Below are 12,257 nucleotides of genomic sequence, written 5' to 3' on the forward strand. Positions count from 1 at the left end.
CACTATGAAGCCAAGAACACATTTTTGAAAGGTATGGACTTACCTCCAGCCCATGCAGAGCAAATATATACAACTTTATTCAAAAAACTATTTGAATAATTTGAGCCTTCTCAAAATGTTGCAGGTACTTATGTTCCTCTGGTACTGGAGACGCTTGAAAAAAATGCCCATTGCCATGAGCATCACTGCAACCACCAAAGGGCTTGGTAAAACTGCTGTTGAATGGATGTTTCTGTATATAATACCACCACTGAGCAGCAATGCAAGTACAACTCTGGAAATACATTTTTTCCTTGAGCAAGCAGCACATGAGCTCTCAGGATGGATGACCCCAAGGGTTTCACCCTGTCCCTCCCCAAGCCCAATGGGAATCCAGCTCAGGAGCAAGCACAGCCCCTGACACCCTCACTCCAACCTGACCACTCGCTAAGCCTGGAATTGCTAAGAAAACCCACCCAAAACGTCCCCCCACCCAAACACTTCCACAGAATCACAGAATGGGTCAGGTTGGAAGGGACCACAGTGGTTCATCTGGTTCAACCTCCCTGCTCAAGCAGGGTCATCCTAGAGCACATGGCACAGGATTACGTCCAGATGGTTCTTAAGTATCTCTCCAGTGCGAGAGACTCCACAATCTCTCTGGGCAATCTGCTCCAGTGCGCGGTCACTTTTCTCACACCACAGCCTGGGACCAGCGCGCCAAAGGCACGACAGAGCGCACAGCGGCTGGAAAGCGCCGGGGGCCGCCCGAGGAGCTCCGCGTGGCGCTGCTCAGCCGGCCGGGGGCGGCGCAGACCCCTGACCAGCCGGGTCCCGGTGGCGGCGAGGAGAGCGCACCTGCCCGTCCCCGCAGCGGTGCGGGGGCAGTGCCCGCCCCTCCCGCAGGGGGCGCGCTGGGGCTGCGGGGCGCGGCCGGCCACCGCCCTGTCCCTTTCGGCGGCCCTGAGAGATGTCCCCGGGGTGGGAGGGCGGCGTCCCGGGGCTCCCCGGCGGGAGGCGGCCCCGCGGCCCCCGCGCACCTGCTCACCTGTGCCCGGCCGGCTGGGGGGGCCCACCACGGCCACTCCCCCGACGGGCTCGGCGCAGGCGCCCTTGCGGCTACCGCAGGCAGGGGGCGGCAACATGGCGGCGTGAGCGGCGGCGGGTCCGGCTCCACAACAACAGCGGCAGCGCCGATCGCTCGCGCCGTCGTCCGCCCCGCGCGCCGCTCGCCCCCGCCGCGCCGCACCGCGCTCGGCGCCGCCCGCGGCCCCGGCCCCGCTGCGGGGAGGCGGCCCCGGCCGGGCGGCGCTCGGCTAACGGGGCATCGGCGCCCATAATAATCCCTCATTATAGCGGAGCGGGGGAGCGGCTCCTGGGACGGTGCCTGCGCCTCGGGCCGGCTCCCTGCGGCCCCGCCGGGTGCGACTGCGGTGGATGCGCGGCTCGGCCCGGCCGGGCGGGGAGGCGGCGGCGGCGGCAGCGGCAGGTGCCGGTAACGGCGGGGGGTAAATGGCGAGCGAGAAGCCGGTGTCGGGGCCGGACCCGCAGCCCGCGGGACTCATCTCCGTCGGGGCCGGCGTTGGAGGCGGAGGCGGCGGCGGCAGCGGCGTCGCGGTGATGGGGGAGCTAAGGGCGTCGGGCTCCGGGTCCGTGGTGCTCCCGGCGGGGATGATAAACCCGTCGGTGCCGATCCGCAATATCCGGATGAAATTCGCCGTCCTCATCGGACTCATCCAGGTCGGGGAGGTCAGCAACCGGGACATCGTGGAGACGGTGCTGAACCTGGTAAGCGGCCGGGCACCCCGCCCCGGTGACGCCCCGGCGGGCACCGGCCCGCGCAGCCCATCTCCTGCCGGGGCTGCCCCCGCGCCCCTCCGCCCCTGTGCCACCTCAAAGGCATCGGCATCCTCCCAGCCCCCGTGTCCCTCCTATACGCGCGGCCCTTCTCCGGCCGTCCTTCCTTCCCAAACTCCTCTCGTGCCTCTCTTTCTCCTCGTTAATCCCGCGATTTGCTCGTCTCCTCGTCGTGCGTGTGACAGAAGCCCCCTCAGCGCTCCCTAAACTCCACGCAGGACCCTACCTAGTACAGACAGGCCACTCTTTCCCTTCCCAGTGCCTCGTCCCAGCCGCCTCCTGCAGAAGTGTAGTGTGTGCAATTCACAGTGTAAAAAAATAAGGAGATTAATTCGCAATTTTGTGTTATGGACGCTGCCCTTTAACCTAGTGGTTTTCTCACGGGAAGAAGAGTGACGTGAATGTAGTATCTGTTTTTAATTGGAAAACATTAAGAAAAACCAGCCTGAGCTGGTATCTTTTTCTTGGATGACTGAAACATGTGAAGGGTTTAACCCTGTTAGAACAGAGCTAGTTGAGCATTTTATGTAGAGGAAGAGGGAGGAGGGAGATTTTTGTGAGGATTTAATACTCTTTAATATCTGTAATAAAGTGTTAGTTGTATTGCAGTATTGTATTGGGTTTTTCTCAGGTCTTAATAATCTGCCATGCTTTCCAAAACACGTTCTTGTCAGCAAAGTAAGTGTTGTTACTACTTTTGTTCAAGGTCTTTGCATGGAAATATAGTATTGTCCGGTGGTAAATAGCTGAAACGAGGAGAAGATGCTAAAATGTATCTCCTGAGTCATCTGCTCACTTCATGGAGTGAAAGAGTTACTGCAGGACTGTATGACTTAATGTTTTTGCGCTACCTACACCAAAGCCTGAGGAACCTACAGAAGCCAAGCGAGTGGATCTAAAAATGAATCACTTTCAATTATGTGCAATTTGGTGCTGTTCCTGAATGCAAAATTTGCTGCAGCTAAGCTTTTGAAGCAGTTCAGTCAATGAAATATCCTCAAATTTTGCATATAAAATAGGATAGAAAAATGACTGCTCAAAACTGAATGGCAATTAATTGAAACAGTCTTTGTTTCAAGTGAGTTTAATGCTTCTAACCTCCAGTCATTTTATACAAAGTCATGTAAAGAATATATTTTGTTTCAAACACTTTAAAAAGATGTATTCTTCTGTTTGACAGTCATTTGCATTTGACCTAGCACAGACTGAATGGAAAAGCTGCAGCGTGCAGGGAAAGACGTGATTTGGTCAGGTCATTTTAATATTTATGGCTTATCTGAACACACAGGGTTAAAACCCTGTTAGTTTTGTGAATACGTCAAAACAGTAATCGGGTATATTTCCCACTCCTCCCTACAAGCTGTTTGACAGCTTGAAATGTGACTTGTAAATTTTGAATTTTTTTTGTACAAGTGTGGTAGAAGTCATCATAACTTCACTGGATTATTATCCATTCCTTTAAAAGTAGCACTCAAATAAGGAAATGACATGCAGTTATTTTCTCAACTGGCTTTATATAGATCATGACAAAGATGTTTAATCCCTTACTGGTTTTCTTTCTTCTTTCATTCTTTTTACTGATATTTAAGCTTATTTTAATTCTGGATGTTAGTGCATCAGCAACTCGACTAACATTGGCTTGTCTATGGTGGGGAGGTTAGAATATGTTTTGGTATTTGTGTGGAGGACATCCAGTGCTTGCCTATAAGATCCACCTACTAGTTAGTTCCTATTGTTGAAAACGATGTTCATACTTTAAAATAAAAGCAAGAGTATTTAACAGTTCTCTTGGCATCGGGAAATGTATATGAATGTGGAACTGCTTGTGAGTCTGCTGCAGCAGCGATGCATTCTGGATCAGTCATTACTTAACAGATGGACTCTAATATACAACAGTCAGTATTCCCAAAGCAGAGAGAGGTTATACAGTGTCTACTAATTTTTTTGTTCTCAGGGCAGTGAATGTTTTATAGTTATGTTTGTGAATATGAAACTTAATTTACTTGCATGTGAAACATAGTGAATATGGCAGATACAAAGTAAAGCTGATGGCATATCCCTAAACAACTAAACATCTGATTCTGTATTAAGGATTTGAATAGCAACTTTAAATAAAATACAGTTTTCTGTTTTAGGAGCATTCTTTGGGGAGTGAGTGAGGGTAGAGAAAACAATTTTGTTTGGTATTTTTGTTGTTTTGTTTTTCTTCAGTCTGTACTAGTTCTGAATGACTTTTAATGCAAGTGTGATAATAAGTGAAGAGTGATAAAGAGTTGATCTCTGTTTTATATGTCAGTTGATATGTTAAGTCTCTGAGAGTAATATAACCACTAAGCCATACTGGGTAACTATAATCCATTTTGATGATAGCTTTTTAGTATAAGAATTCTGTATAACCGAGACTTTTATGATTGTAGAAAATCAGAAGTTAAAGACTGAGATACTTTTAAAATTTTCTTATCTGAGACTCCTGCTGTCTTCTGTGTAAAGCTTAAATAGGTTTATTAATTTTTCCTGCATCTGCATAAAAGCAGCAGTAAATGTCTAAGACAAAACTTTGTTTTGATGTGACCTTGTCATGGAGATGGTCACTCCTCTTTCCTGTTAAGTTGCTGTTTCAGGGTTTCTTCTTGATCAGTTTTTATCTTTAAACGTTTGTTTTGGTGGTCACACACTGAGGTCTCTATTACTGCATTTCAGACTGACTTTGTGTGGTATCTTCAGATGTGGATGTACACAGTGATTTATTGTATGTGTGAGGTGATTAAGTGCTTTTTATGCAGTGCAGAAAATCTTTTCCTGGTCTAATATCTTATTGGTTTTCCACTTTTGCCAAATTTTGACAGCAGACTTTCAGCTCAGACAGTATTTTGTTCTTGGTCATGCCTACATTGTTTATGGGATTAATTGCTTCTCTTGGTTCTTTTCATAGTGTTTTCTTGCTGTGTTGGAAGTTCTTTTAGACTGGTGAAATTGTTTAATGGAGTATCACTTGGTAGAATATCTAGTATTGCTTGTGTTATTTTTCATTGTTTAACATTACAGTAAAAGACGTAATGGTTCAGCCCCTTATATGCTGATAAATTACTTAGTTATCCTTAAAAAGACCTGCTAGCATTACTACTATGAAGCTCAGATCTTAAGAATCTATGAGGCTTTTTTAGAATTACTTTTTAGAATACGATATTCTTTTTACATTTCTGGAGGTAGGAGGGAGCACCTCATTGCATCTCTTGTATTCTTCTGTGATAGTGTTTGTTTTGATTTTGGTCCATGGGTTTAATATAAATTCTCAGGTTCAGCATGCTCTCTGAGATGTATGTTGATTGACCCTTGTGTACTGCAAAGCACCAAACTAGGAAGGGCTGTTCTTAAAAAAACGTGTAATCCTCTAATTGCTCTAAATGATTTGCCTTTGGGGATATTTTGGCACCAGTTCTGTGCTTCTGTTGATGAGTAGGCCTCTCCCCTTTGAACAGCTCCATTAGTTTTCTTAGGGTACTGTTGAGGATGTTGTTATTGCATGGTAGATGTGCTTGTTTCTGCTAGACTGATGTTTAAAATAAAGTTCTGCACCATGTGCTCCAACAACGTGATATTGAAGTGGAAGTGGGTCAGTCTGTCCACCTGTATTCCTCTGCTTTAAGTCTACTTTTGTTTATCTTATTTCCTAGTGCACAGTTCCCACACATGGCTTTAATTAGTTTTCTATAATATACTTTGATTGGTGTTTTCTTGCATTATTTTTACTGACTTGCTTTTTTAATTCTCTGCTTTTCCAGTATTTTAACTTAAGTATATATATTTTGAACTGACTCTTGCTTGGCCATTTTTCATCAAACATGACTATGTGAGTTGCATTGTTTCTTACCTTCGAGGATCCTTTCTCTGTTCCAGTTTGAATTTCCTAGAATTTTTGATGTTGAGTTTTGTAGTGCTGCTTCTCCGTCAGTGCGCAGTAAGAGAGGTGAACAGGAAGCTGAATGACACTAAAAAATTGTGACTGGTGCTGAACATGCTGTTCATTTTGCCTGTGCGTCTTGAGCAGATGATGTGATGCAGATTTGAACAGATTTCAGTCTGATACAGGTGTAGCTAACCAGGGTTCTCCTTGTGCAATCTGGAAGGCTTTTATATATGTTTTGTCAGGCTAGAGAGCACTTATAATATGTAGGTCAAACATCAGGCATAGTTCAAAAAGTCTTTTTCTGTTCTTGTTGACTGCAGCCCACGCTTCTGCCTAGCTCTTCTCATTTTCTTGGCTGTTCCATCCTACTTCAGTGTTAGTCACCCATCACAAGAGGTAAGCCATTTTTTAGTGCTCTGTCACATTGTGTACTCGTAGGAGTGGCATTTGCAGCTTCAGAGCAAATGGGTTGAATTATGTGAGAGATCCTTCTCTCCCCACAGGTTTTCTGTAGTAGTGGTCATAAGGAAAATTGTAAAGGGAGGCATATGTAAGAAAGTCTTTTCCTTTGGTACTTCTTCAGATGTTGGTTGAAGGTCTTCTTAAGCTAAAGTTGGCTTTTGGTATTTGAGTTGTTTGAATCCATATACAGTTTTGTTTGCTTCAACACCCTGTGGCACAGTTCAGCTCTTATTTGGGGAGGAAGAATCACTTGTTTATTGGATGCTGTTATACTTCTAAAAAGCGTGGGCCTCCTGAGCTGTAGCCTCCATCATATGATTTCTGTTTTTCTTGTGGAACTAGCTTTGCAGGCTTGAAAATCTTGTTCCATTTTCTTGGTGAAAACCTTCTCATTCTCTGCTGATAGATGGTAGTGATCAAGAAAAGTGAAGTTTGAGGAAGTTATGAAGTTGGGATTTTGGTTTGTTTTGTGTTTTGTTTGTTTGCTTGTTTTGCATGTTAAGATTTGGTTTAGGTAATACTTAACTGAAGGTGTCTCTCCTGTTGCTGTCTGTCCCACTGGTCCCTTTCTATCCTGGTCATCTATCCTACTAGGCTGTGCCTGGACATTACTGTAGAAGCTACTAGAGCCATATGAAATGAGCGGTATCCAATGTGAGAGTTTGTCATAACGTTCCAGGGGCAGCTACATAAGAGTCCTGTAGCTGTTGTTATTATCTATTACTGGAAAACTTAGTTTTGGTTACAGAAAATCTTTGAATGACTGAATACTCAATTATTTTAATATAACTGATTTCTTTTGGCTTTTTTTGTCCAGTCTTTGATAGTAGGTGTTTATGGCTGAGAAATTTTTTCAGTCCTTGTATCAGTCATAAAGCACTGGTGGTATCTCAGCAAGTGGCTTGGAATTTGCTGTGGTTCTGTTATAATAGGTTGATACATTTGTATAGGCAATAACTTCTAAAAATTTGTCATTGTGAGCATATAGCTGAGCATTCCTTACTGATTAACTCTGAGCAACTATCTTCTTCTCATGTTTACATCTTACTTGTCTTTAATTCTCACTTGTCTTTATAGGATTCAGTCCATGGATTATAAGGGAGATTAATACCTAGAGGCATTTTTGTTATTTTCGTCACACTGAAGTAACAAAGTTTGAGACTAGTATTAATAAAGAGAGACTAGTATTAATAAAACACCTCAAATCTTTGGCCTTTCCCCCTACTCCCTCCTGAGATCTTACCTTTGTTTTATCCCTTTCCATCAAGCAAAGGGTTAGCACCTTTCTCTGTGATGATTCTATTTTTACAAAATTGTGACCTGATTCCCCATTTAAACCATGTGTTTTACAGGACTAAGCATTTATCTGTGTACTCAGTTATACACTAATGTTTCTCTCTACCCTCCATATTTTCTTTCATAGTCCCCCCCTGCCCCCCGCCCCGCCCCTGCCTTCAGGTGAGCACTCAAAAGGGCAGAAGTCAAGGGTCATGGCTGATTACATTGATGAGGCTGAGGTATCGGAGGCTGTGGTGCAGTTTTTTCTTTCATGTTAGTGCTTTTCAGTGTCTTCACTCATAATTCTCAAACATATGAATCACTGTCTATATTGCACCCATAAATAAAAAAACAAAACAAAAAAACCCCAAAACAAAACCCGACACTGAAAACCTGCATAATCATCTCTGAATTCCTGCTGAAGTGTTTGTTCACCTATCATGCCATATTGAATTTAGTGAAAGTGGAATGAAATCTGTGATTGGGTTAGTACCAAAACTGAGTCTTTTCTGTTCTGATAAATACCTTGCACAGTATTAACAGAATGTTAACTTAATAAGCTATCCAAGCTATTTTAAATCAACTTCTTAGTCTCACCTATTCATCACTTAGTTCTGCACTTTTTTGATTTTGTATCTTAACCTGTTTCAGTATATCCACCATTTCAGATCAACTTGTGTTGCTCTCCCATTACTACGGTGTTTTGTCGCATTTTACACAAAACATTATCACTGCAGCTACCTCATTTGTTGATATGTTGAATATGCCTGGTGGGCAAAGGGTCAATGTGCTTATGTTCATGAAGTTCCATTTATGCTGATGAAGTTCCATTTATGTTTTTGTGAAATTTGATCCTCAGTCACCATTTGTTTTCATGGAAATACCTCATTGTGTAGTTTTATTAATTTTTGCAGAGACAGAACCCTTAAGTTTCCTTTAAGTCTGAATCAAATTTAGAACTTGCTTTTATAATCAGAGGCAGCAGATCTTATGAAACATCATTTTTGAATTTGATGATCTGCCTCCCACTTCTGTCTTTCAAGGAGTTGTCTTGGATGTACTAGTAATTATACAGTATTCAATATATGATATTCAGCATAAAGATAACGAACAATTAAAAAATAGATTATTTGTGGAGAGCCACATATTGCTTCCTTAACGATAGAAACACCCACTTCAACCATAGAATTAAGATGGATTTCAGCTATTTGAACTGTAATTTCATAACTTCCAATTTAAGAAGATTGTTAATAACATTAATATCTAAGAGGAATATTATCTGTTATTTCCAGTAGAGAAGCACTTCAACTTCTGATCAACCTACTGACTTTCTACTAAAATTGAATTCTGGAAATTTTTGTAGTTTAGCATTTGTTCTGCTTTTGATGTACATGGAAAATAATAATCTTTAGTAAATAAGTAAGTCTAAGTAGTTTGCTGGTATAAATCTCAGTAACACCAAGTGTCAATTCATTTAGTTTAATGCAACCCTATAATGTGACTACCCTGCTTTAATTTAAGATTTGGTTGGATCACTGAAATTGTTCCAAAGCAGCAGTTCTCTGAAAGCTTGCATAAATGTGAATACTGCTTATGCTGCTCAGCAGCTTACAAATGCTTGACTTCTGTCTTTGGAAAATTACATTTCTTTCACTGCCCTTTTGTTTACAGTTGAAAGCCTTTCTTAACTATGCAGAATAGGTATTAGGTTTTAGAATAACCTAGAAGTGAGATAGGGCAAAATATTCACTTAAAAGGGAAACTGTTATTCATATTGTGCTTTCTGGTACCTCATGACTTTTGTCATACTGGGGCAGTGTAGACAGAAGGATGGAAATAATCATTCTCTGAGTAGATCCTTCTAAACTAACTCCATAGCAGCAATGTGGCATTGTAAGAATTTTTATGTGATCTCACTTTTTTTTTTTTTTTTTTGCTTTATAAGTCTTCATATTCTGTGACATATACTCATTTATAGAAGGTTTTCTAACTTTTATCCAATTTTGATTGCCTGCTTTAAGAGCCACTGTAACAGTTTTTTTTTTCCTTTTTGTTTTGTAAAAAGAAAATAGTTTGAATATTTAGAAACGCAAATATGAATTTGGAAACATCCTTTGACTCACAAAGGAGCCTGTACGAACCTATTACAACAAAGAAGAAGTTAGAGAACCTTACTAAATGTGTTATACTTTCATGGCTCAGCACCCCCTCTTTTCCTTCTGTTACTCCAGTGAAATACATTGTCTGTTTTCGTAAATGGCAAGGTGTATGGTGTTTGTGAGTCATATCTGTGACTGATGGCTTCTCGGCTATTAATATTCATATACTGAATAGCTGAAACCGAAGGAAACAATTGTGTAAGACTGTATTGGACTGAATAAGGTCTTCCAAGCAAGATGCTCAGGAGGTGGGAGCTACTTCTTCTACCTCTGTTTCCCCTAAAGAGATTTATGTAGCCTCTGCCTATGTTTTAGTCTCTGGTATTCCAAAAATCTTTTTTGGTGCTTCTGTGTCTTCATCTGTGGCGTATATATCTCCAAAGCACCTGCAGGTTTTGTTTCTTTTGTTTTATGCAGCGTATTGGGTGATTTGAAAGACTTTCTCATCCACTCTGTTCCTCATGGAAATATTGGAGCCTCCATTGCGTTGTAGGAGAGCATTATGTGAATTCAGAAATAGACTTCAAGAAGACCCTTTTGGATTTGCATCTACCATCCAAGGCTGAAGTGAATTGAGTCCATCTGAAAAGAAACTTTGTCATACTTTCCTGGACTTGTGATATGCACCACTGAGAAGAGTCTGGCCTACACCCTACACCCACCCTACGCCACCCCACCCCCCTCCAAATACACATACACATAATCTCTTCGAACCTTCTCAAGGCTAAACAATCCCATCTCTCTTCAGACTTTTCTTTGTATGTCAGATGTTCCAATCCCTTAATCATTCACACATTTAGATCTTTGTTTCCTTGTGCAGATAATAGTGCTCCCTTTCCAAAAAGTGGGAGGTGGAGTCTGGGAAGCCTTTTAATTATAGCAATCCTTGTCCTTATCTCACAGTATGAGCTGCAATATGTACCACAAATAACCCAGTCAATGTTGCTAAGCCTAACCCAGCAAAGGACAATTTACACCACATGCAGCCAGGAAGAAAACAGACCTCAGTAAGCCACAGCAGCGAGTGTTTGCTTTTCATCCATTGTGCCTGCTTGTTAATGGACAGTCTTGGATGAAACACAAACCCTAGAGTGTTTGTCAGTACTGAAAATCACAGCTACGGTTGTAGGTAAGCTGTATTTTTTGGATGTCAGAAGTATAAAATGTAACCACATTTTACTGAAAAGAATAAAGTTAATGGCTTAATACTGAGTTAATGAAACTTTGTGGCTCTTTACATGTACTATAAATACTATTGCCTTCAACAAATTAGCATGAATTGAAATTAAATTAAAAGAGCTATTACCATAGTCTTCAAAGTTGTAGATGCTTAATATTAGAAGGGAAAATATTAAAATTCAGTATCGAACCAAAGCTGTTGAAGTTCTGCAATGAGTTTGTGGGAAGTAATAGATTCATGACTTTATAAGTAGTCTAATATTTATGGATTAAATGTTCAATAGCACTTTATGTGCATATAACTGTATGCAACTTAGAAACTGTAATATATTAAGCAAAGATGATTGTGTAATGAAATTTTTATAGTTCCTGTTTCATGAACAGAAAAAAATTCATTTATTCAAACTAACTTATAATGTGCAATAATAAACATTGTTACTGGAACAGTGTGTAGACTTAGTCACTGAGAGGTAGTCAGCTTTTCACAGTTGATACAGTACAGTGTTTGACATTTCAAACAGTGCTCATTGAATAGGAGCTGATGCAGTCTTCAAAATGGATGATTCTTCAGCGAAGCAGTTGATAGTTACAGGTATTTACTAAAACTCAAAGCAGGTTATTCCCAGAGCTCACAGTCGTGATGATTTCCCTTATTAGTAGTGTTTTTTATACTTTCAAGGCCAGGTTAGATGGGTCTTTGAGCAACCTGGTATAGTGGAAAATCATCCCCTATATAAGGGGAATTGGAACTAGGAACTTTAAGGTCCCTTCCAGCCCAAGCCATTCTGTTATGATCCTATAATAAGGGGAAATTAACGAAAAGTAACTAAAAGTAACTATAATGAAATAGTTTGTGTTGGGTTTTTTTCTTAATAAAATATGATTGAATTCTACTTAAGAACAAATTTGGATTTACTTGCTTTGTTGCTGAGTCTTTTCTTAAAAGTACTAGAAATGTAGCAAAATTATAAAAATTAAGCTAGTTGTTTAGGTGAAGTCTAACTATTGAGAAATTATACTTCTGAAAGGAAGCATTACATTAAAAACAAAAACCTGGCAGCATGAGTGGAAAATCCTGAGTACAACAGGTTCTCTTCTTTCAGTGATGCAGTGTCCACCTGGATTTACAGAGACCTTGAAATGACTTGTTACATGATGTTTTATTAATTTTTGAGGAGTCTGAGGGAATTATCACCATCTGTTAATACCAGAGTCTAAGCTGACATATGGGTTTCAAAATGCTTTTTTTGAAATTTTTTAATTAAGAAGTCCTCCTCTTAAAACTAAATGCAGTTAAGAGATTTCAGAGGGTAAACAGAAAATACCTTTTATAGTCCAGATTTAAGCTCTTGGATCATTTGTCACAGTTTGATTTGTGGTTCTAGCCTGTCCTCTGAAGTTAGAATGCCTGCAAGTACTTGTAATTGAGATTTTCA

The 12,257-nt window shown here is 41.3% G+C and overlaps 1 protein-coding gene across 4 annotated transcripts in view; it reads left to right on the forward strand.

The window, feature by feature from the left end:
* The first annotated feature begins 1,313 nt into the window (after window positions 1-1,313).
* Window positions 1,314-12,257, forward strand: part of NBEA (neurobeachin) — a 470,259-nt gene continuing 459,315 nt past the window's right edge. For all 4 annotated transcript variants that reach the window (XM_050332434.1, XM_050332435.1, XM_050332438.1 and 1 more), the window contains exon 1: window positions 1,314-1,767. In XM_050332434.1, the coding sequence (XP_050188391.1) occupies window positions 1,492-1,767 (276 nt within the window). In that variant the 5' untranslated portion in view covers window positions 1,314-1,491. The remainder of the gene's footprint in view (window positions 1,768-12,257) is intronic.

The sequence above is a fragment of the Myiozetetes cayanensis genome, unplaced genomic scaffold, assembly GCF_022539395.1.
Source record: "Myiozetetes cayanensis isolate MyiCay16 unplaced genomic scaffold, myiCay2020 scf5-8, whole genome shotgun sequence".
Lineage (NCBI taxonomy): Eukaryota > Metazoa > Chordata > Aves > Passeriformes > Tyrannidae > Myiozetetes > Myiozetetes cayanensis.